Source organism: Oncorhynchus mykiss, chromosome 32, assembly GCF_013265735.2.
Source record: "Oncorhynchus mykiss isolate Arlee chromosome 32, USDA_OmykA_1.1, whole genome shotgun sequence".
In the NCBI taxonomy this organism is placed as follows: Eukaryota; Metazoa; Chordata; class Actinopteri; order Salmoniformes; family Salmonidae; genus Oncorhynchus; species Oncorhynchus mykiss.
In genome coordinates this window covers 35,412,054-35,437,984 of record NC_050572.1, presented here as the reverse complement: position 1 = coordinate 35,437,984, position 25,931 = coordinate 35,412,054, and the positions used below count along the sequence as shown (strand labels likewise).

Sequence of the window (25,931 nt, the reverse complement as noted above, 5' to 3'; positions counted from 1 at the left end):
AATGGACATTTGGGTGCTTTCGTAAATTCGCTCTGGCTATCTACTCCGATTTCATATCACTCTCGTCTGAGTGTGTTGAATATGGCCAGTGTCATTAAACGTCGCAAAAAAGCATCCTTAAATTGTTGCCATCAGCACAGTTACAGTCACCAACGCTCTGGATAACATGAAAACTGCCTAACCAGCTCTGCTAGGGCGAGTAAAATGGTCAGAGTGGTCTCGTTTGTGTCTGGAAGAGGCTAGCCAACGTTACAATGGCAGTCAAGCACCCAAGCTAAGGTCAGAACGCTCAAATCAACCCTACTCCTCGGGGTGAGAGTCCAGAGTGCGCTCTGAATTTATAAACGGACAACGCGCTGAATTTACGAGCTCACTCTGGCACACCAGATTGAATGTCTAAAATAAATGTCATAAAATGTCTTACTAGTCATTTGTTACGCTAACTAGATAGCAAGAGGTTGCATAGCAACAGCATCAACTTCCGGTAGACAGATGAAGAGCTTGTACGCTCAACTGAAAGGATGCTGTTCCTTTACAGTATGCTAAAATGCACTAATAGTATATAGTATGTAGTATATACTCATTAAGTATGTAGTATTGTTAGAGTTGCGTCAATTCGAATCTGGTATCAGGATAAATATGACATTGAGTCACCGATTGTATACTATGTATTTTTTATTAGCTAAGCAATAAGTGGTAAATGCAATTTTCGTATATATGGGCTCTCTGTCCCACCTCGCAGGGCAAAACAGAGAACTGACTTGTTCCTGACAAAGATATTATAAATATACTCTGACAGAGGTAGTTCCTGCTTCCGAGCCGGCCTGTCAGAGTAGAGACTGGGCGTGGTTTAGACTCACCCAGCCTATCGTTGATTGTTGGCGCAGAGGCTGGTCCCAGCCCCCTGAGCGCTTCAGCGGTCAGTCATTGTAGCTGTGTAGAACATACTGTTATCAGGCACCTGGCTACTGTTATCTAACAAAATACCGTTTGTTCTCGCAACACTACGTTCTGAATGTGCCCCCCCAACTCATTGCACAGTCCCTGTCTTCATGTTATTCTGTATTTTTCCATCATGAGAAAGGCCCATGGCCCTGAAACTGTTAACAATGTCTCAAATCAGCTATGTTGCATAACACATACATCCACACAAGCCAACAGCAGATAATATTCAATCACATATATGGTAACGGGCTATATTGCATAACACAGAATCCTCATAGTATACAGTATGTTAGTATGGGTATTCGAACACAGCTCATGTCTTCGCAGTGACCGTACCAAAATAGTTAACGCCATTCAGTTAGACTGGTATAAAATTGCTTTTGGGATATCTGGTGTGTGTGTGACTTAGCCTCCAAGGACAACATTCATTTTCCACATTATTTATAGGCTAATCCCCCTGCACTGAAGTGGTAGCTTCCACTTGAGCCACATACTAGAAATCACCCAGTTTTCAAAGCCACACCAATATTTCAACTTTAATTTTCAAACAAATAAAGGACATTTGATACATGTGAAAAACTATATAGAAATCTAAATTGTACAGTGCAGAAAAATGAGAAATGTAAAAACATTTTCAATTTAAACAGACAATTGAGAACTTGAGAAATTCATACGAATATTATATTATTCCATTTGAACAAGTGTATTAGATTATTAGACTGATAATCGTTACATGGACCGTGAACTTATTATGATTTCCATCAAAAAAAAGTATTTTATATATATAAAGAAACAGGCTTGTTTCCCCCCAAAAAAATATCACATCAGATGGAGACGCCCGGTATGTAGATACATCTGGGCGGAGATACGCAGGCGCATGTGGGATTCCTTTCAAAATCACTACGACGATGTTTTTGAATCGCCATTTTAGAAAAGAAGGAGAGCTGTTCGGAACAAAAGCAGTTAGTTAGCTACATACTTAAACGCTTTGTTTACGCTTAACGATATATTACATATTTTATCCAGTGATCCTACAACGTTGAAATGTCTCGGGACAGATTTAACATTAACGTTAGAGGAAATAACCGTGGAGCTGGATTTCAACGCCGGGGAGCTGGGCCTGGTGGTCCGATGCGAGGTGGAATGGGTAACCTGAATAATTTCAGACAAAACCAACACCCCTTTCAACGAGGGCCTCATCCCGGTAACTTTGGAAAACCACCCAACCAGATACGTCCGATGACCCCTCAGAAGCCTATGCCACCTACTATTTCCCAGCCAGGCGCTCAACCGATTCGGCCACCACCTACTCCTGGCCCTGCGCTAACCATGAAGGGCCCCGTACAGCAACAGCAGGCCGCGGCCGCAGCAGCACCTCCGGCGACCGTAGCAGCACCTCCGGCGCCTACAGCAACAACTCCAGCGACTGCAGCACCTGTAGCCGCACCTCCGGCTGTTGCAACAGCACCTCCGAAAGCCGCAGCAGCACCCCCGAAAGCCGCAGCAGCACCCCCGAAAGCCGCAGCTACACCTCCAGCAGCCGCAGCAGCAGCGCCGATAGGTCAACCAAAAATGCAGTCCCCACCTCCGAAGCCTGTTCCTCCGAAACCCGCAATCTCATCTCCCCCACCAAACCAAATGAAGAAACCAGCACTTTCATCTCCCCCACCAAACCAAATGAATAGGAACCAGCAAAGACCAGGCAACGCCAATGGAAATGGGCATAAATCTGCACCCTTTAACAAAAAACCTGAACCTCAAACTCAGAATACTCAAATGGAGGCCGAGGAAGCCCAGCACCCCAAGGTTAGTAAGGACGTCAGTCAGTCAAACTAACATTCCGTAATTGGTATGTTAATTAACTACTGTATTTTAGCTAATGTTAGCTGTGGAGCTGTGTTATGTTAAATACAAGTGGACCCACTGAGCTAGTAAAGCTTTCCGTTCAAAAACGTTGCGGAGTTAGCCAGCGAACGTTAGCTAATTAAGCTAGGTGGCTAACTGTTACATGGGAGACACGTCGGCCATTTTGTGTGAATCTAGCGACGACGGTGTAAATATTTTTTAAATTGAAAAAAAATTAAACCACGGGTACATTTCGACAATGTTACTGAAAGCTAATTTATATATATGCATCCACACGACGCGGTTAACAAGCGCATGGAATAGGCGACTGAGAAGACGTAAACTAAAAGTTGGGCCTTTATCTTCAACTGGGGGGGGTGTAAAACCGGTTGAGTAACATGCATATACCCCAGCTAGCTAGTACTAACTGGATCCTTTGTCCCCATGATAATTTCATACAATCCTAATAGTTAATCTTATCCCAAATACTTTTACATTTTGGTTTAGTTTAATTACGATTAAGGTTAATTTCAAGTAACACTATCATTGACATTTTAGTATTTGAAACTGAACGTTGTCTCTGTCTGTAGGAGTTGAGAGCGACGTTGTCATCGCTGCGCAGACCTGGCGAGAAGACATACACTCAACGATGCCGCCTTTTCATTGGCAACCTTCCCAATGATATCTCAGATGACACGTTCAAGAAGCTGTTTGCGAAGTATGGCGAGCCCAGTGAGATTTTCATCAACAAAAACAAAGGCTTTGGCTTCATACGCCTGGTAAGTGCACCACACTGGTTGCATAACCATTGTCATTTTGGTAGTTGGCTCTACCATAAAGTAATTTTTGGTGTTTAGTGCCCCCTCTAGTTACAGTTTAAAAGCATTTCTACCATTCCAGGAATCCCGTGCATTGGCTGAGATAGCTAAAGCTGAACTGGATGATGTGCCCATGAAAGGCAGACCTCTTCGGGTGCGCTTCGCAACTCACTCTGCTGCACTGTCTGTGAAGAACTTGTCACCTTTCGTTTCCAATGAGCTACTGGAGGAGGCCTTCTCCCAGTTTGGAGTGGTAGAGAGAGCTGTGGTAATTGTAGATGATCGCGGGCGTTCCACTGGCAAGGGCATTGTTGAATTTGCCTCTAAGCCTGCTGCACGAAAGGCCCTGGATCGTTGCAACGATGGCGTCTTCTTGCTCACCACGTAAGTTGTATACATCTATTTGGCAACTTTAAGTAGAACATGAAATGCATATGAAGCTTTCTCCTAATGGCTCATGCTGTTACGCTGTAATTGATACTCTTAATGTCTTAGGTCACCTCGTCCAATTGTCGTTGAGCCTCTTGAACAATATGATGATGAGGATGGTCTACCAGAGAAACTGGCACAGAAGAACCACAACTATCATAAGTAACCCTCACTTCATATAACTAAATGGCTTTAATTCAATAGCATATGGGATTTTGTGCTTGATAGGTGTGCATGTTTTGTTTTCTTATTACCACAACCACAGTATACCTTTGGATGTTATGCTCATTTTGAGTTAAGGTGAGAATTGGAAACATGGCTATTGTGGCCAGGTGCTGCCCGGGCAGATCTTTTCATGCAAACTGCGCTGCTAGCCCTATCATTACAGAGATTCCAGCAATCTGCTTTTCATGTCTCTGCATGTCCATATTTGCCTTAACGATGAAGTGGAATACCATTTTATTTTCAGGACAACAAGGGCTTCAAGTAGAAAAAAACATTTAGACAAACTGTTGCATTCCTGAGTTTTATTGACAAATGTCAATAAAAATAGGCACTGCCAAAGCAAAAACCCGCCACAAATGAATTTGTATGAACCGTAGAGCAAAACATGTAACGTGTTCGTGAGTCTCTGCTTTTAATAGTTTGTATTAAAAATCTGGACCCAGCCTCCTGGGTGTTGCGGGCCTGGCGCAGTGCATGCGGGCCAGGTGTACGGTGTTTCCTCCAACACATTGGCTTCCGGGTTGGATGTGCATTCTCACCAACACAGCTCTAGCTCAGCCCCCGTTAATCACACAGACAATTGGTTGCTATCTATGGGTGCAGAAATAGAAAAATCCAGTGCCACAACCCACAACTCTGTAGCTCAAACACAATGTTTAAGAAGGATTATAAATCCAAAACGGGCATTCGTTAAGGTGGTATTTGTTGATCTAAAGTGCTTACCAGATGTTGGGTTGGTAGATGAGACAGCTGTTAACTTCTTGATGCACCCATCCCGTTAGCGGGATCATTTTCGTCAACCACCGCTGAATTGTAGAGCGCCAAATTAAATTACTACAAATATTTAGTTTTCATGAAATCACAAGTGCATTATAGCAAAACACAGCTTAGCTTGTTAATCCACCTGGCGTGTCAGATTTCAATAAAGCTTTTCTGCGAAAGCATACCAAGCGTTTATGTAAGCACATCTCTCTCAGTAGACAATATTACAAACAGCTAGCAGCCAAGTAGATTGGTCAGAAAAGCAATAAATTAAATCGCTTACCTTTGATCTTCGGATGTTTGCACGCACGAGACTCCCAGTTACACAATAAATGTTCCTTTTGTTCCATAAAGATTCATTTTATATTCAAAATACCTCCATTTTGTTGGTGTGTTATGTTCAGAAATCCACAGGCTCAAGCTGTCACGACATCGCAGATGAAAATTCCAAATAGTATCCGTAATGTTCATAGAAACATTTCAAACGTTTTTATAATCAATCCTCGGGTTGTTTTTACAATATATAATCGATAATATATCAACCGGGAATGTAGCTTCATTAGTAGAGAGAGAAAATGGATGTGATTTTTCAAAATAAAAGCCTGAAACTGTCTAAAGACTGTTCGCACCATGGGGAAGCCATAGGAAAAGGAATCTGGTTGATATCCCTTTAAATGGATTGAAGGCAGGCTATGTAACATGGCGTTTTCAAAATAGAGGCCACTTCCGGGTTTGATTTTCCTCAGTTTTTCACCTGCAATATCAGTTCTGTTATACTCATAGACAATATTTTGACAGTTTTGGAAACTTTTGACAATTATATGCATATTCTGGGCCTGAGAAATAGGCAGTTTAATATGAGTACGTTTTTCATCCAAACATCAAAATACTGCCCCCTACACTCAAGAGATTAAAAATCCATTCCAGTTGATTTTCTGATAAAATTATTACCCATGTTGAGTACCCCTCTATGCACGTCTTGGTTACAACTTTCTATTCTAACAACTTGTGGCTGCAGGGAGCGGGAGGAACCGCCCAGGTTTGCCCGTCCTGGCACATTTGAGTTTGAATACTCTAAGCGCTGGAAGTCCCTGGATGACATGGAGAAGCAGCAGCGGCAGCAGGTGGAGAAGAACATTCGCGAAGCCCGTGAGAAACTGGAGGGAGAGATGGACGATGCGTTCCATGTGCACCAGGCCAACATGATCCGCCAAGGCAAGTTTAGCTTGGGACAAACGACCACTTTTCAAAATAGAAAAGCTTTTAGCATTGTCTTAGATGTATGTTCTTGCACTCTGTTTAGATCTGCTGAGGCGGGAGGAGGAACTACGGCGCATGGAAGAGATGCACAGTGCAGAGATGCAGAAGAGGAAAGAGATGCAGCTCAGGTATTGAAACTGGTTTGAGTTACTGTTTGTTCCACAATTTATTCATTGGAATGTTACTGAAACTTGGCAGTGTGCATAACAGGCAGGAGGAGGAGCGTCGCATACGCGAGGAAGAGATGCTTCGCCAGAGGGAGATTGAGGAGCAAATGCGCCGCAAGCGTGAGGAGGCCTACAGGAGTGGCAACTTCATGGACAATGTAAGTTAACCTGAGCAGAGTATCATACAACCATTCAGACCTTGACATTTGTAACTGAGCTGCGTCTTCTTACTGTCTTGATTTCAGAGGGATATGAGAATGACTCAGGGTGGCACCATGGGCATGGCTGGTGAGTAAATCTTATAACAATTTGTTTTCATGAATTGTAACGAGTTCTTGCAACCCATATCTTGATTTTCAGCTTGACCCAGAAATGTGTTTTGGAACGAGAGTACCTAGTTTGACTGCTTTAAAAAAGCATATGATGACATTGCCCTTAAGCTGCCCTGACTCTCATTTTAATGTATGACGTTTAGTCCTGTTGTCCCTACTAGACAATCAATTTGGCTCACCCAACCAGAAGTTCCCCATGGGACACCAAGGCATGGGGGGACCCAGCACTGGGGGAGCCATGATGCCCAACGAAATGGTAATGTATTCCAAATGGATTCCAAAACTAATAGGGCCCAGTTGAGTGTGGGTTTTTCCACTGGTTGCTGTAGTTGTCATCAGGGAGAGTGAAGTAGATGGGTTTTGCTCCGGTCGGCCAAGTTTGGAAGCGTGTGGAAGAAATGAAGCTTGTTTGCATCTTCTGCGGCATCTCTGCCATGTTGAGATTAAATTTGTGCTCAACGGCTGTTTTCAGCAACAGCATGTTCCCTCAGTTCCTCTACTCTTACAGCCTGTAATTCAGCTGAAAATAATCAACCTGTACTAAACCCGGTGAATTGTGTTCCAGTGCTTTCTCAAAGCTCCTTCGTGTAATGGACCAGTTGCAAGCCCTGTCTTGTGTGAGCCAGACAGGCACTTTTTCTTGGCAAGTGGAAAGATGTCACCCGGCAGCATTTTTTTGTGGCAATTTGTGGATTTAGTACTTTCCCCATACAATCATTGAACTTCATGCTATCACATGAAATGGTACAGATGCTGTTTTGGTGAAACCTGGAAATATTTTTAGGGGCCTCAGTGTGAAGTGAACTTCCTGCAATGTTCTATTGTGGCATGGATTGACTACCTAGTTGTTGTAATGTTTCCCCAGCCACCACCTTGTCGAAGCAATTCAAATGAGGGGTTTTAGTACAGGTTGCATTATGAAGCAAATGTCTCTTGACATACCATTGAGCTAATGGGTAAGCTCCTTAGTGCAACTTGCATAACAGAATATGAAGAACTGAGGATGACAGGCATTGCATTGACTGCTTGGAAACGTGTGCTATTTGTACCCTGTGGGTGAAACCCTCTAAAGCCCAGAATGTGATGAAGGCATCCGCATTAGGCCTATGGCAGGCAGGTGTATTAATGTCCTTTTTTTTTATGCTATAGGCTAAATGCAATTAATAAGTTGACCAGTTAAATATCTGGTAACTTCCTTAAATGTTCTGACGCAAAGCTGTTAAGTCCGTTTTAAGTGATACAGCTTGCGTTTTGTATGAGTTAAGTTTTTATACTGTCAAGGATCTATCAATTAGTGTAATGGCACACGGCCGCTTTGACTCAAGGGTGGCAAAACAATCTGGCAGGAAAAACGGCACAACAGGTCGGCTGCTTTTGCAATAGGTGAGCAGATGTTGCTTTTCGATACTGGATTGTGCAGTTCGACAACATGTCTTACTGATATCTCCACGTGTCAGTTTTTCTGTTCTTTGGTGCAAGCAATGCAAAATGACCCCACCTTTTTATAGTGCAGGGATCGCATGGGGAAGGTAAGATTGCTCTGAAGGGAAGATGGCTAGTAGATATGTTACTGTCTGGTCTTGCCGCTACACACACGGACGCAATGACAAATTGGGATGCCATTTATTGTTGACATTAGAACTACAATTAATTGGCCAAGCATTTATTTGTTTGAAGAAAATGGCTATGGCTAAGCCTTCCTTAACTAAGCCTGCTTTTGTTAGGCATATTGTGTCCAAGTAGAATCAACGATTAATACAGTTTTTACACAGTGCCTACATCAACATACCAATAGGTGTAATTTCATTTTTAGAGTTTAGGCATTTTAAAGTGTGAAACATGGCCTAATTCAAACCAAAGTATTCTGAATATGACTGGGGTAAAAGGTCAACAAATGTTTAGGACACCTTAAAATACATCATTCCTATATCTGAAGTAAATCTCTATCTTTGATGTAAAACTGAAATGTTCTAGAAGGGTCCAGAGGTCAACTGATTAATTGACATGGCCGCTCAATTAGGGCCGATTTTTCAAGTTTTCATAAGAATCGGTAAGCGGTCTTTTTGGATGCCGAATACATTGTAATCCACAAGGAAACTGCGTGGCAGGCTGACCACCTGTTACGTGAGTGCAGCTCCAAAAGGACCTTGTTGCTGCAAGGAGCCAGGTAAGTTGCTAGCTAGCATTAAACTTAACTTGTAAAAAAAAAAGGAATCTTAACATACTCACTAGTTAACTACACACGGTTGATATTACTATTATACTACTATTACTACTATTAGCTTGTCCTGTGTTGCATGTAATCAATGAGGTGCCTGTTAATTTATCATTGAATCGCAGCCTACTTCAACTTCTCCAAATGTGTGATTTAGCAAAAGCGCATTTGCAAAAAAGCACAATCGTTGCACAAATGTACCTAACATGAGCATCAATGCCTTAAGATCAATACACAAGTGTTTTATTTTTAAACCTGCATATTTAGTTAAAATAAATTAATGTTTGCCGGCAATATTAACTAGGGAAATTATCACATCTCTTGCATATACCCTGACTCTGCTTGCACTGAAAGCAACAGTTTGTGCCGCCAGGCTCGTTGCAAACTGAACTAATTTGCCAGAATTCTACATAATTAAGACATAACATTGAAGGCTGTGCAATGTAATAGCAATATTTAGAGTTGGTTGCCACCTGTTCGATAAAATACGGAGCGGTTCCGAGAGAATAGACGTTTTGTTTTCTAAATTATAGTTTCTGGATTTTACCATATTAATGTCCAAAGGCTTTTATTTCTGTGTTGTATTATAACTAAGTCTATAATTTGATAGAGCAGTCTGACTGAGCAGTGGTAGGCAGCAGCAGGCTTGTAAGCATCCATTTAAACAGCACACTACTGCGTTTGCCAGCAGTTCTTAGCCATGCTTGAAGCACAGCGCTGTTTTTATGACTTCAAGCCTATCAACTCCCGAGATTAGGCTGGCAGTACTAAAGTGCCTATAAGAACATCCAATAGTCAAAAATATATTAAATTCAAATGGTATAGAGAAATGGTCGACGAGTCATAACTTAACCGGGAATATTGAACCACCAGCTTTCCTATGTTCTCATGTTCTGAGCATTGCACGTTTATTTCTCCAACACTGTTTTTGCATTATTTAAACCAAACGGAACATATTTCATTATTTGAGGCTAAATAGATTTTTATTTATATATTAAGTAAAAATACGTTTTCTTTGTTCATTCAGTATTGTTCTTGTCATGATTAAAAAAAAATGTTTAAAAATGTAGTCGGCCGATTTTAATCGGTAACGTTTTTGGTCCTTCAATCGGTGTCGGCGTTGAACAATCAGAATCGGTTGACCTCTAGTCCAGACACCCAATGTGATGTGGCTTATTTTGAGAAATTTACCCCAGCCGCGATACGACACAAGGAGCGCTGAGGAATTGTATCAGGGCACGCCAAAGACATGAACAAAAGCACCCAAACACATCCATTTAGTGTAGTTACGTAGGTCTTTAATGTTGTACACAATTTGTTTCCCCTAACTTTCTTCGCAACGTTGTGATCCATTTTGTTTGAGTCGTGCTGTTTACCTCACACAGCTTTGCAGGCTGAGCCTGTCCCTATAGTACATGGACACAGACTGCGCAACACAGCTGGTAGAAGAAATGGCTTGTCAAATAAATGGAACATAACGTTGTGAATAAAGTTCGGAATGTCATGTGTACAACATCTAAAGACCTACGTTACTATACTGACAGTGTGTCTGTTTCTAAAAGGACATGTTTTTTGGTATGCTCTGATGCTGCACAACGAACAATGAGGAAGTGAATCGTGGCTGGGGCGAGTTTCTCAATCAAGCCAAATCACTAAAATGGTTTAAGGACCCTAAAACATTCCATTTGCATAACATTGAGATTTACTTCAAATGGGAAATTTCACCTTTGGAAAAAAATGTTTTATTTTGCCACCGGAATTGTACAGCAGCAGGGTGGCAATTTGTGTGTATGCAAAATGGAACATGGTCTTTTCGTCCAGGAACTTCAGTAGATAATCTGGATTTGCCACAACTGCTGTGAAACTTCAGTTTTGAGTCTTAACCAATATGGACCTATTTTGCGTCAACTACTGGCATATTTCCAAATATGTGATGCTTATTAAATTGTAGAAGGTTTGGTTGGTGAAATGGCACTCTATAAAGCGTAGACCCTGCAAGTAACATGTCAGGATTAGGCTAATGAACATCTACTTTAATTAGTTCTAGCCTATTGGCAATCCTGTAGACTCGCTTAAACTTGTAGTTTGTAATGTGAAATTTACCCCCCCTCGGTCCAGTGTTTTACTAAAGCCATGAAAGCTTCAAGTTTAACAAATGAGTAGGACTTTGTGGGCTCATTGATTAAAATCATATTTTTCCCATTTTTATTTTATTGCCATTTGAAAGGTCAGCAATACTGTAGTCGTGCAGTGATATCCTACTAGTGTGTTTTAAGCAATAGAGGCAGCGCGAGCAACAGATTTACAGCTATATTGTTAAATAGGCCTGATATAGTTCTACACAAAGAATTTGTGGTGGAATTGTAGCGCTGAAGTGCATTTATTGTCTGGCCTACCTGTAGGTTTTTGGCATTAAATATAACCGTTGGGCCATAGCAAACCGGCTGTCTTCCCCAAAATGCTCCACTTGATGCCAGTAGTGAATGATGTAGCCCAGCCTTTGGCATGCACAGCAGACTATGGTAGGACCTAACTAACGAAAACATTACCCTTTCTTCCTTCTCTGTATGTTACCTGTGGCACCTGTGGATCTGCGTATTGGAACTATTTCAACGAACGTTTCCCTTGGACATGTCTCCTGCTGTTTATTTTGTCATGGCTCTCAAACAAAACCAACTCTCTCTACCCCCTCCCCTCAATATGGACTTGAACTGTGTGCACCGCACTGCCCTCCCCACCCCTCCAATCTGGCTCCTTGGTATGGTTGTTAATCCCAATAGCGAAATGAGCGAAACTTCCCTCAGGGAGGCCGGGGGGGACTGGGTCCTAACAACCAAGGGTTTGGCAGGGTCCGTGAGGAGTTTGATGGGCCTGCCAAGAAGCCCCGCTTTTAAATCTGTTCAGTGTCATTCATAGCAGCGTTTTTGTGTAGATTCTCTGAACATCTTCACATTGAGTCATAATTGTTGTATTTAAGTTGAAAGTGTTCTTGCATTTTAGCCTGAAGACTCATTCATTTTTATGGCAAGTTAGGTTTTTTCTTTTTTTGATTTTGTATTTGGAGTAGTGTGAAATTAATACTTTGGTCACCCTCAGTGATCATAGCGCTATCTCACCTATGTATAACTTTCTTTCCAGTTGTATCATGCTCTGTGACTCGTGTCGTAAATGGTGATAAATGTCAACTTTTCTCACCTTTCAATGGCTGTGTTTTGTGCCATTTAAGATTTGAAGTAAAAACATGTAACTTTACAATAAAGACTTCAGTTGGTTCTCTCCAAACCCTCTTAAAGTTTATTTTAGCCCAATTTCGAGTTACCCTAAATAAGCCCAGCAGGAGTTTTCAAGCCTTTTGCTCTAGCCGCCATCTAATAAGTGGGTCAATTATTGACTAATATATTGCCTAGCTTACCCTGGATTTAGTATGTTGGAATGCCTGGGGGTGACTTTTTAATGTTATTAATCACCATGTTCCCATGTGAATGAAATTGAACAAATATGCATACTGAGACAGTATTGCTAAAGCCAAGAAAGTTGACATTTTAGAGCACAGTTGGGCCAAGTAGAAATTGTACTTGTGGGGCCCAATGTTGACAACGGAAATAAGCAGTCCTGGTGTCAAACGTGACTAATGCTTCTAGCAGTATAAAACACTTTCTTTTTTTAATCTGGATTTAGTAATGCCCTTGGAAAGTCTGCTAAAATGACAGTTTCGGTTCAGTTTTTCAACTTTCATTAACAATGTTTTAAACGTATGACTTTGTCTAGCCCTAATTGAAGTGATATGGTCTTTGACAACTGCTGTTTCTTTGGCGTTGATAACAGAGTTATGTTGGACTGTTCCGAAGTTGGCTACATATTGAACCAAGGTCCACCTTGACCATCTCTAATGTTTTTAAAAGCAGCACTTCATTCATAAGTCTCTTGGCATTGCATTATGTAATCTGTTACATTCCAATGAATGTATCATACAACAGAATGTATGAAAAGGATCTACAAATCTTAACCTAAATTCTAGTTCCAGCCACTGTCTAACGTGTGCAAGTCATTAGTCAAATGGTCATGTTATTACGAGAAACTGTGAGGGGGACCGGTAGCGTGTGGTTTTGCCCTCAATGCTAACCTAGAACTTTTCAGCCTCCTTTTTATTTATGGCTCTTTCCCTGGATTTCTTTAGTAGCTCTCCTAGCCTAAGCGCTGTTGATAAACCAAGAGTGGTGTGAACTGATTCATTCCAGCGAGTACCACTGTCACTGAATTTTCACATGCAGATTAGACAAGTCTGAAACCATCATGGAAGCGGTAAAGGGGTAGTTTCGCGATCCAATGCTAGCGTTTGTGCTAGCTTAGCGCAAAGACCAGAAGTCTTGAGGGTGTTGCCTGAACGTCCCATCTTTGTGCTAAGCTATTTAGCATTGTCTTGCTAAACTACCTTTCTTCAATCTGGATGCATAGACCAATGGTAGCCAGAAGTTCACCTGACTCTGGGGAATTAAATAATGGGCTCAAACTTCCCCTAGTATTAGGGCAGATATCTTTCACGCATTTATGAAGATGTGTTATGAAAGTGCCAGCACTTTGCAACTTTTTTTTTTTTAAGTCTTTGATTACACCTCTAAATCTATTTTCCAACTGAGACTTAAGGTGACACACACCAAAGGGTAGATATCTCAGCAATTAAAATAGATTTCTTTTTGGTAAAAAAAATATTTTAACATTTTCTGTGTAGGAACATTTCTTTACTGAAGATAGGAAATTCTCACCCTTTTTAAATATATATATTTTTTTTTACATCGGTATGGAAATAGCACCAGTCACTATGTAGTTGAACTCAATAGGCTCTTACAATTTCGGCAAAATTGAGCTCAAGAATTACAGCAAAAAGATCGATCATGGTTGTGGAGCATGTTAATCAAATGACTAAACATTCAGTTTATCTAACCCGTTGTCTACTCAAATATCTGAGTACCTTGACAAAAGTAATGTAAACCATTAAATGTTTGTTTTCTGTACATTTCTTCTTTGACAGGTTTGGCCACCTTATTAAAGGTTGCCGTGTGTAAGGAGACCTTTCTAAACCAAGAAATCATAGGCCTAACTGAGTAGCACTTAATACAGTTTACTCCTATGACTTGTCTTAAACAGACCAACCAACCTGATGAAGACAGTCTTGCCTTAGTGAAGAGTTGGCAGTTAAGGTTCAAGTCGGTGTTCAGTATTGTAACAGGGTACCAGTTGGTGAAATAGTTTTGATTTTAACGACTGATTGGAACAGACACCCCATCTAATATTCTTACTGGGTGTTATTGCCAATGGATCTAGATGATTTGGGAGACTATGGGATCCAGTTTGCCTGAATGGCTGAATAACAAGACCAATGATTGGATCTGGCACTGCTTGTTAGGGTGTATGTTTCTAGGTGTACTCGGTCAGCTCTTGCTGGACTACTCACCAAGTTGGTCAACTGGCATACTAATGTAGGCCTACAGGCAACTCAGTTGGATATAGGCCCAGTAGTAGCAATATACTGAGAATGATCTGACTTCATTTTAAATGGAATTTAGACTTGATCTGTGGAGATCTGATGTTAACAAAGAATTACCATGGGTTGCTTTATTTTAGCTTCTTGGGCTGTGTTTACAGACAGGCCGATTCTGTTATTTGTCCCACTAATTGTTATTTTGACATCAGATCTTTTCAGAGCTGGTCTGATTCGTCAAAAGAATAATTAGTGAGAAAATAATCAGAATTGGGTTGCCTGCCTAAACACAGCCATAGTATCATACTCTTACATTTGCAGATGGAATCACAGATCAGGGGACAAACTAATGATTAAAATGTTGCTAGCTTTGTTTATATGCACCTGTAGTGGGGATGTAGACCACCCCTTAGTTTTTTATATATATGCTGAACAAAAATATTAACTCAACATGCAACAATTTCAAAGATTTTACAGAATTAGTTCGCATAAGAAAATTGGACAACAGAAATAAATCCATTAGGCCCTAATCTATGGATTTCACATGATTGGGCAGGGGCAAAGCCATGGGAGGGCATAGGCCAACCCATTTGGGAGCCAGGCCAAGCATAGTTAGTTTTTCCCTGCAAAGGGGCTTTATTACAGACATACCCGTCAGTTTCATTAGCTGTCCGGGTGGCTGGTCTCTGATCCCGCGGGTGAAGAAGCCGGATGTGAAGGTCCTGGGCTGGCGTGGTTACACGTGGTTGTGAGGCCGGTGTGACAACCGCATATTTTATTTGCCCTTTATCGTCCCCAGTACAAGGTGCACCTGTGTAATGATCATGCTGTTTAATCAGCTACTTGATATGGTATACCTGGTGGATGGATTGTTTTGGCAATGGAGGAATGCTCATTAACAGGGATGTAACCAAATTGGTGCACAAAATTTGATGTGCCTTTTGTGCGTGTGGATTTTTTATTTTAGCTCATGGGACCAACACTTTACATGTTGCGTTTTTATATTTTTGTTCAGTGTATATATATTTTTAGAATAGTGTTGTCCTGGCTTTGTATGGATTATAGAAGGACTCCACTCTGATAGTTTTGTATCAAAGACCTTGTATAACCAATGGAAGTCTTTGGTAGAACTTCCCCTTATTCCCCGTCACCCTTCAGCAGACTCAGGAGACCTGCGTACCTATAAGGAGCGAGAGGCTTGTCTTATTCAAGTGTCGTGAGTGCATGGGGGTGCAGTAGCTGTGCAATAAAGTCCAACAGCCAGCCTGCCCCATTCCACAGTAGAGGCTCCGGCAGTTGATTACGTTGCGGATCAGTAGTTCTGCAGAAGTCAGTGGACAGTAGAGCCTGGACTTGTGTGCAGCGAGAGGTATGCTTACAGAGCCACTGAAGGTAAGTGTTCCTGTTTTATGATTTGTTTATATGCCAAACTTAACTGCTCTACCTTCCTCTCACGTAATGTGACGATACAGGGGTTCTGGCATCACACTTCTGAAAAATGGAATCACAGTGCAGTACTTGTTCCTCCCTCCTGTATGTGAACTTGTGGCAATGTTTGTTTTTTTAGCCTGTGCAGTATCTGATATTTTCCCTTTCATTTTTTGACCAAAGCTGGTCTCTATGAAACGAGCTGTATATGGATGGCTGTGTCACTGGCTCAACAATGAATAGTGTATGATGGTGAATACCCTCAACTCTACTTTAGGCCAGTGTAGTCAACACAACTCCTTTTGCAGATCCTTCTCTTTCAAGCTGTAATGACCTTTTGAAACCAAGTGCAAAGTTCTCACAAACGTGTGGGGGGGTGGTGTTGGATTTAGCTGGCATTAGGATTTTGACATTGAATTCATGGCTTCCTTGGCACTGTAGAAGGGACTTGTAACCGATTGGTAGTCACAATAAATCGTTGGTGGGCGGCGCTTTGTTGATATCCTATTTATGACATCCTATTTATGACATCCTATTTCATCAAGTAATAGAAGTGATTTGTGAAGCTTGTCTTTTGTCCAGTGTTTCCCTAGTATTACAACAGCATTTACTTTGCCTATATTGCAAACCTTGATACAGTAGCCTACATTTTAGACCTAGGCCAAAATGTTGCAAGTAAGGTGTATCGTAGTACTTGAGCACAGGACTCTGACTCAAGTCGAACTAGTTATTTGCAATAGAGATAGTGTTGTGTAAACAAACAATATTCAGGGCTTGACATTTGTTCTGGGGGGAATGGGGTTTGTCTGGGGAAATGAGACTCATCCTGTTGACCTTTTCTTTTTTACTTGACGTGTGCGCTACATGGACTGGCTTGTTTTGGGAGTCTGCAATGAAACACTGGCTGGCGATATTTTCCCTGTCCATTTCAATATTAAGGCAAAACTCAGAAGAACCTCTAACGAGTCAGTATTATCAGATTTCAGACTGTCTGAATACCCATATTAGCGTACTACATACTTTACTCATAGTCACATACCGTGATGCATGCGGCTCCTGAGTAGGCGGGGCGGGGCCAAGTGTGGGTGATTGTTTTTCCTAATTCAACAGACAGGCATTGAATTAACCAGCCTGATAATGGATAATTTCCAATTCAATATAGTTATCTTAATTGGGGCTGTCCCCGACTTTAAAAAAAATCTTGGTTGACTGAGTCGTCTATTCTTTTGACCTTTAAAAAAATCAATGTTTTTACGTTCTTCCGTATGTAGACAACCAGAAGAAAAAGACCTTAACAATTCTCCTGCTGGCTTTTGCAGATTCTGCCCTTACTCTCCTGAAGTTGCCAGTGATGGGCTACACGGAGTTAGCCACCTTTTTTTTTTTCCTTATGTGGAATGCCTATATATTTCTACCGATCTGTGTGCCAGTTATGGTTTTCATGTGCATATTTTCCTGTAACAGTTTCATTAATAATAATCTCTTCATATTTCCAAATCATTGTCATGGTCTACTCAACATTCTATGTAAATGACACAAACTGAAAGGGAACTTCCATTGCCAACTGTGAAATTAGTCTACGTAAAGCCAACAAAAACATTGCAACTTGCAGGTAGTATATATTTTAAATCATATAAAGCACATTGGCTATGCATGGGCCTGTCTGCAATGAACTTGAAACATTGTATCAACTTAACTTGGGTCAGGCCCAGAGACTTGCACTAGCGAATGTTGCAATATTGTGCAAAATATTCTGGGCCCTCAGTTTCCTGTGCCAGTGAGCTCGGGACAGACACGGCTGAAGGCTATTTGCGCAAGAGATAAGAAGCAGTGCTTCTTTTTGAGTTGAAGGAATTGGTTACTTTGAGTAGCTCCACAGCTCATTGGTGGTGCGTTAAGCCAATTATAAATACTATCAGATCTCCAAATGGACACTTCATATGGGCTGCATTTTGAGAGGCTGGTAACTCTAATGAACTTATCCTCTGCAGCAGAGGTAACTCTGGGTCTTTCCTGTGGCTGTCCTCATGAGAGCCAGTTTTATTATAGAGCTTGATGGTTTTTGCAACTGCACTTAAACTTTCAAAGTTTTTTAAATTTTTCCGTAATGACTGACCTTCATGTCTTAATCTTGGAACTACCCATCCTGGATCTGGGAGAATTGTCATCAACTACACTAATTAGCATAGCGGTCCAAAAATATTACTAGAAAATATTCATGACATCACAAGTGAAATATAGTGAAACACAGTTTAGCCTTTTGTTAATCACCCTGTCATCTCAGATTTTGAAATTATGCTTTACAGCCAAAGCAAGACGAGCATTTGTCAGTTTATCGATAGCATAGCATTATGTCCAGCTAGCAGCAGGAAGCTTGGTCACAAATCAGAAAAGCAATCAAATGAACCGTTTACCTTTGATCTTCGGATGTCTTCACTGACGAGACTCCCAGTTAGACAGCAAATGTTCCTTTTGTTCCATAAAGATTATTTTTACACCCAAAATACCTCCGTTTGTTGGTTGTTGAGAAATCCACCGGAAATAGCGGTCATGACAACGCTGAAAAAAAATGCAATTATATCCATAATATCGACAAACATGGCAAACTTTTTTTAATAATCAATCCTCAAGGTGTTTTTCAACAATCTATTCGATAATATATCAACCGGGACAATTGGCTTTTCAGTAGGAGCGAGAGGAAAAATCACTACCTCTGTCTTTTACGCAAGAATCGCTCAGAGCCCTCAGCTGGCCGTTTACGCTCATTCTTCACCATAAAGGCTTGAAACTACGTCTAAAGGCTCTAGACACCTTAGGGAATACTTAGAAAAAAGGAATCTGGTTGATATCCCTTTCAATGGCCAAAAGGGATGCATAGGAAATCAACCGTTTCAAAATAAGAGGCACTTCCTGATTTGGATTTTCCTCAGGGTTTCGCCTGCAATATCAGTTCTGTTATACTCAGACAATATTTTGACCGTTTTGGAAACTTTAGAGGGTTTTCTATCCCAATCTGACAATTATGTGCATATTCTAGCATCTGGTCCTGAGAAATAGGCTGTTTACTTTGGGAACGTTATTTTTCCAAAAATAAAAATAGTGCCCCCTAGTTTCAAGAGGTTATGGTAATGATGGACTGTCGTTTCTCTTTGCTTATTTGAGCTGTTCTTGCCAAAATATGGATTTGGTCATTTACCAAATAAGGATTTGGTCATTTACCAAATAGGGATATCTTCTGTAGACCACCCCTGCCTTGTCACAACACATGATTTGCTCAAACACATTAAGAATTTAAAGAAATTCAATGCACACCTGTGAATTGAAATGCATTCCAGGTGACTACCTCATGAAACTGGTTGAGAGAATGCCAAATGTGCAAATCTGTCATCAAGGCAAAGGGTGGATACTTTGAACAATCTTATTTTGATTTAACACTTTGGTTACTAAACAATTCCATATGTTTAATAGTTTTGAGGTCTTCACTATTCTACAATGTAGACAATAGTCAAAGGAAACCCCCTGGAATGAGTAGGCGTTAACTTTTTGCTACTGAGCGACTAAATAAAAAAATCTTGGCGTTTCCACAACTCTGTCCTTGGGACCCCAAAGAGGGAGAAAAACAAACGTGCCCCAACACTACACAGCTGAATTAAATTTTTATTTTATTTATTAAATTATCAAAGCTTGATTAGTTGACTATTTCAATCAGCTGTGTAATGCTGGGGCAAAAACCAGACCGTGCACACCTTGGTGTTTGGGAAACTCTGGTGTATGTGTCTAGTGACTGTAGGGTCAGTGCAGATAGTTTGGGTACCATTTGACTATTTAGTGGTCTTATGAAGCTGTCTGAGCCTGTTGGTCCGAGAGCCGATGCTTTGGTACCGTTTGCCGGACAGTAGCAGAGTGAAGTCGGTCTTGGGTGGCAGCAGTCTTTGGCAATTTTTGGGCCACCTTCTGACACCGCTGGTCAGCAACATAATACACTAAAGCACTTCATTGGGAGCGAGATGATGACTGCAACAGCTTGATCATAAATGTTTAAATAATGTTAAACAGGAGGACTGAATTAAAAAATATATATAAATCTACATGACATCAACCCAGACACATCCAGAGTCCCCGGTGCCGACACATTCAGTAATCAAAAGATGGTTTAGTATTTAGTAAGAACAAAACACACTTCCATGAGAACAGATCACCTTTAGGTTTCAAAGATTTAGCCTACGGTGCAACACTATCATTTTAAGTTGAACTTAGCCTACATTTGAACACCGCCGCAGAAGCTTTGCTATTCGACGTCGTCCGAATGAAGGGGGTTAGTTTTGTTTGACTACTTGAAGAGAGCCTATATCTTTCGCAGTCCACCTGTTCCATTGAAGTATGGGAAAGTGCATTGAATTCTACTAAATGAAGAGCCAAAATTAGTCTAACATTCTGGCATATAAACCATACTATTTACAAAAAATTAACATTTTATGACGTTCTATTTTCTCACACTGAGAATGAGTCATGCGAGATTGTATTCTTTCCCACTATTTGATTTTGGTAGCGCATCCCCATATCTAATTGGTCAGCTGAAATGAGTGCCATCAGGGCATTTTAAAGTATACTCTATCAGTATGTTGCATATTATTGATTTTTTTTTTTTGTTGCATACTCAGCCTATTTAGAACGCAAGTATGGGTATTCGGGCATGTCCACAGCATTCTCAATGTAGAAATACTAGAGCAGTGAATTGTACTAATATTTGAGGTCTTTGTCATAGGCAGAAATGCTGTCTTGTCACATACCAGTAGCCCGTTTTTGTTTTGGACATGCATTATCGGCAACCTTCAATTTTCATGGTTTACGGCTCATTACTCATTACTTTCATTTGTTCCCCTAGGTAAATTAGGAAGGTTTTAGTTTAATGTGACTTTTGTTAGACCCAGCTTTAATTTATTTACTGTGAGGTAATAATAATCACCTTGCTGATTTAGGGAACAGCCTAACTTATGTAGAATGTAACTTTGGAGTATTGCTAAGCTCAACTAGAATGTGTTGATCCACTGGGCTGTTCTTGGGCGGGGTGGACAGTCAAGATACTGGGTTTGGGTCTATCTGTGTCATTCACAACCTAGATATGCATAAAGAGCACTTCACTTTAGTGTGGCAGCTGCCATAAAGGCACTTTCTCTTTCTCTCTCCTGTGTTTTGAAATGATCTGTGGCACTGTCAAAAAATGGCAGCCTGTTTCCCCCCTTGTGCATTTCATGCGTCAAAGTATTGTCAATTGTCCTTATTATAGTGACATTCTCAAGCCAGTGGCCAGCCAGCCAATCAATTGTAAAGGGTTTTTCTGTACAGTTCACAAGGACTGTGCCAACCTTGATGTAGCAGCTTGTATGTAAACGGTGTCTCATGCAGCAAACTTAGTGTTGGTAATCTTGGACTAAGCGTCTTGTGTAGAGAACTACCATGAGCAGTGAAATCAGCCCCAGGGCTGTCGTGTGTCTGTCTGCACTGTGATCCATTTACCCTCGGAGGTCTCCTCTTTGAGTGGTCAGTCTGCTTCTCCGTATCCCCTTCAGAGTGTGATGCCAGAACTACCCTCCAGGGCCTTAGGGCTGCTACTGGAAGGGCTATGCCCTTTCCAAACTCGCTCTGCAAGACCGACGTCGCAAATACCCATCATGAGGTATAAGGTGAAAGCGTCTTCATAGGTCCTGACGTTTTGGGGATTTGCTATAACAATACTTTTCCAGTGTCAACCAAGTCAAGCTTACCTTGCTTTGTAACCGTTTCCAGTTCTCACGTATTTGCATGATTGGTGTTATGGCTCTTACGCATTTGCCTGTTACCACAGAAGTTACAAAAAACATTAGCTATAAAGTGACCTAGGATATATATACTTACTACTTGTCAAAATGCACCCGTATTATTGGGTTTGCTCTATTTTTTTATGTATGTCTTTTTGGCACAAGTTCTTTACTTTCACATTTTACAGTATGTCAGTCAATTAAATCTAGTGCATGCCTGTACTATAGTTTTTGTAATTTAAAATTCCCATAAACATCCTCTACATCCATGTAGTTTAGCACTCAATTCCACAGCTATTTGTATAGGAATGTCTTTCCCAAGTTCCTAGCTTCGAACTCATTGTTTCTCTCTCACTGCAGGGGCCTCGGGTGATTGTAGGAGGCTGATGAGCTGCTCCTGGTCTAACATATGGTAAGCTACCTCCCCGAGTGGCTAGGTGGAAGACTGTCATTGCACCAAAGGGCAAATACTAGTCTGAATTGATGTAGTGTTGCAGAGGCATTGTCTACCTTTTTGAAGCATTTGTCTCTTAACCCATAAATCTAAGCCCTTGCTATGCTGGGTAGGGGTGTCTACTAAGTTATATGGAATTTAAGGTCTTAAGGATCATTCAGCTATTTTTAAGACTTGAAGTATGAAGTTATTAGAAAGTATTTTTAGCCATACTGCTATTAGCCCATACACATCTAAGAGATGTTTGTTCTGAAGTCTGTTCTATATCTGAGATATTAAAGTCTCCATATGTACTTTGTTCAACTGGTACCGGGGGAACCAGTTGAGGCCTGTGGGCGTCCTAGGGCAAAAACAAACATGTTCTTGAGTCTCACCTTTTCCACAGCAGTGTCAAATTAGTGTATAGCCCAAACTATTTGCACGCTACAGACAGAAGTTGGTAGATCAGCTGTACCAACTTTACACAAGTCCCAAGACTCTTGTGGGGGTCGTAGAGAAAAACGTAGAACACCATTGTGTTTGTGAGTCATCTTTCCATAGAGGGGTCATAATAGTTTATAGGGTCAAACCGTTTGGACGCGACAGATTTTGTGAATACAGATTTTCAGGATGTCTGTCTGACAAACACCGCTCTAGCTCTCTCAACTTCCACTGCAGATGCGCAAGTGTGACATAAGTGGATGCGGTAGATTGAGACCCAACCAATCTCTAGCTTAAACTGACACATTTTGATTATGATTTTTGTATCATGTTAATTAGATTTCCGAGAGGCATGGACATCAACCTTACGGGGTTACGTGCTTTATACTAAACGAATGGAAATCCTTGTTTTTGGCAATGTTGCTTTGTTATTAGTGGAAGTTGACTTATGTACCTTTTTTTTTGCAGGTTAACTGAAGAGACTGTCTGTACAAACCGGAGCAGGGGCCTTTCTGGTCTCTCCTAAAGCACGGAAATGGTTCTGCGGGTTGGTTGAACTGTTCTTCAACATGTTAGTCTAAATGGTGTGGTTGCGTTGTTATTCCTTGATTCACATTTCCAATGGATGACAGTTTGTAGCGACTGATTCCATTTTTCTTTTCTCACTCCCTTAAGGGAAGAGTTCTGATGCCGCACCAGGCTCCAACCAGCAGAGAAGCTAGAAGTTCAACGGGAGATTATTTAATTTTTTCTACAAGCTATTGTAATAAAAGGTTCAACTTTGAGACTTGTGTTTTTGTTTTTTTAATACATCTGTAATTGTTATAGTGCATCTCTAGAGACGACTACTATCCACAGGGATGTTTTGGCCATTTTAATAGAACTGGTAGCACTTTACACTACTGTTTCCACTGGAATTTACCAGGCAAAATAGTAAGTTAACACAATTGGTACTAAATTGTGCCTAGTGAAGCTTGTCAAATGACCATAATTACAATGCCATTTAAAGTGTAAAATAAAGTACTGCCTCTTTACTTATTCAACAATTGAATAGAACTGATTGAACTTATGTGCATGTTTACATGCGTCACCAAGTATGTTTATAGATCTGCCATGAGTAGATTTTGGTTGACCTATTTATCTTGTTCTGACTGAGGCCTTGTGACTTCCATTCTACCAGTATATCAAAGCGTTTAAACTCGCAACCACACAAAATGCTTATTCTCACCTGTCTGGGAAGCCTCTGATTGTCCAGTTACAATTAAGGGGAAGGTGCTGTGTTTCCCTGTGCTGGATCACTCTTGTATCCTGTGGGTTGGCTGTCAATGCTGGAGATGGTTCAGCTGAAGGTACACCAGGCTGGAACAAGGAATGGAGAATGTGTTTTTTTTTTTTTTTTGACTTGGATCCTGGCACTAGTCTAAGGCAATAGTTATTTGGGCAGAAACACTGCCCCCAATGCCCTTGCTTTAGTCACTTAGAGTAGACATTTCATGACTTTTTTAAAAATCCATATATTTTATTGTATTACTGTTCTGATGTAATCATTGGGTTCACACAGGGCAGCCGAAGACTAAGCTGGAAATACTAATGGTAACTTGGTGTATATATGACCATTTTAAAGAACCTGAAAGCAGTGGTTTTGACTTGTTCATATTCAACATGAAGCAGACTTAAGTAGTCCATGCTCTGACTTGAATGCTTCCAAATGTCTCAACTCCAAACATCTGCCCTGCAATATTTGATTACTTCTGAAGTTTGTAAAATAAATAGGTGAATCATGGCCCACAATAGCCACTTGCACCTACCTGTGTAAGTTGACCCCTGGAAGAAGGGTAGAGGGAATAAAGTAGTTGGCATCCACCTGGCCTGCCTCGTCGATGCATCTTTAATGGGCATGAATCATTGATCAGCCTCACCTGGCTGCATGCACCCCCAGGGGTGCCAGTGCACACACCGAGACGGGCCTGTGCAGTCCGCTGGAGACATGAGCACCACCGGAGCCCGTCCTGGCCTTAGCCTGGATGCCGGTGGGCTATGGAACCAGAGAGCCATGCAGAGGAGCAGAGCTCTAGTTCGAACCTACCTCCAGTCCAACTCTGTGCCCCCTCTGCCTCGGCCCAATGGGACCCGGCAAAGTGACACTGTCCGACTGCCTTCCCTAGCTGCCGTTAAAGCCCCGCAAAGGCAGCCCACCATGACTCCGCTCAGGTAAGCTGATACCCGTACTTCTAGGTACCAGACTGGGGCCCATGCAACCACTATAGCCTTGGATGCTGAATGCATTGTTCTTATTGGAGGACTTAATTGCGGACCAGATATAATGGAGGAACTTTTTATACGTGGGTTTTGTGCTGTATTTTCATTGGTGCAACGTTCAAAAGATACATTGTGTAAGAATCCTTCGCAATTGCCTATCCAAACTGTTCTCTTTGTATCTGAAAAATATTGTGATATTGATTCATAATACGTTATCATACATTGAATTGAGTGGATAATGAGGAGAGGAAGGATGGGGATTATTTCCTAATTTGTCTGGAAATTGCGTTTAATTGCCCCAACTTCTGTTGGAAAGAAGCAAAGCAAGTTGTGCAGTTCCCAGCAATTAAGAATCAAATTAGGTACTTTACACACTTCGCTTTGCTTTGACAACAGACGCCTTCCTCCATAAATCTCAGGTGTAAGAGGATATGTCTCTCTTTGGGACACATTGCTGTGTTTGTGTGTCTTGGGGGATAGGAGGTGAAACCTGAGTGAGGCACTTAAATACCTCACGAATGGAAACACTCCCCAGCAGGACACATCCCCTGACACCACATGTTCTGCTGCAGTCAGTTAATGTCCTCATCTCAGGTTTTGAATAACTAATTAACTTAATTCACACAGTCTATCTCAACAAGACTCAATACTGTATTTCCTCAATGAAGACAAATGTACAATATGAATGTTTCACTGGTCAACCGGTTCCTTTGGCAGAGTAGGACTTAAATGCTTGTTTGAATGTAATTGGTTTGTTTCTGTTCAGGCTCCTGAAACACAAATGATTAAAGGATGTTTAAAGTGTGTCAACATTTCACCTTTTATGGCGTCATGTCTAGTTTTACAGTATGTTTTATGTTATTTTCCCGTAGTTGCTGATCAGTGTTTCTCTTTGCCTCTGTCCCATCTTTATCTGTCTGACTTGCTCTTCTCACAGCATCAGCAAGCCCTCCCTCTTCACCCCGGGAGAACGAGCCTTGTTCGAGGGGTTTTCCCGCAACCGCCGTCACCCTCTGCGAAAACGACCTCTGCCTCTCTGCATGTCCTGTGACACAGTAGTAGGAAATAACCTAAGCCAGAGCAGCAGACCAGTGT

The 25,931-nt window shown here is 41.3% G+C and overlaps 1 protein-coding gene across 8 annotated transcripts; it reads left to right on the top strand.

The window, feature by feature from the left end:
* The first annotated feature begins 1,843 nt into the window (after positions 1-1,843).
* LOC110489271 (splicing factor, proline- and glutamine-rich) lies at positions 1,844-23,362 on the top strand. 8 transcript variants are annotated; one of them, XR_005041310.1, is made up of 12 exons: positions 1,844-2,751; positions 3,381-3,569; positions 3,691-3,992; positions 4,104-4,199; positions 6,043-6,239; positions 6,328-6,412; positions 6,495-6,609; positions 6,697-6,739; positions 6,927-7,039; positions 22,064-22,115; positions 23,046-23,124; positions 23,253-23,362. XR_005041310.1 is itself a non-coding variant. In XM_036971114.1 (11 exons), exons 1-10 carry the CDS (start codon positions 1,990-1,992, stop codon positions 22,088-22,090), a joined length of 1,929 nt encoding a protein of 642 aa, XP_036827009.1. In that variant the 5' UTR covers positions 1,844-1,989; the 3' UTR covers positions 22,091-22,115; positions 23,046-23,362. The 8 variants fall into 8 exon arrangements, 3 of the variants coding, with proteins under 3 accessions (XP_036827009.1, XP_036827008.1, XP_021417622.2); XR_005041312.1 differs by having other exon boundaries at positions 23,046-23,148; XR_005041311.1 differs by having other exon boundaries at positions 23,046-23,161.
* The last annotated feature ends 2,569 nt before the right edge of the window (positions 23,363-25,931 follow it).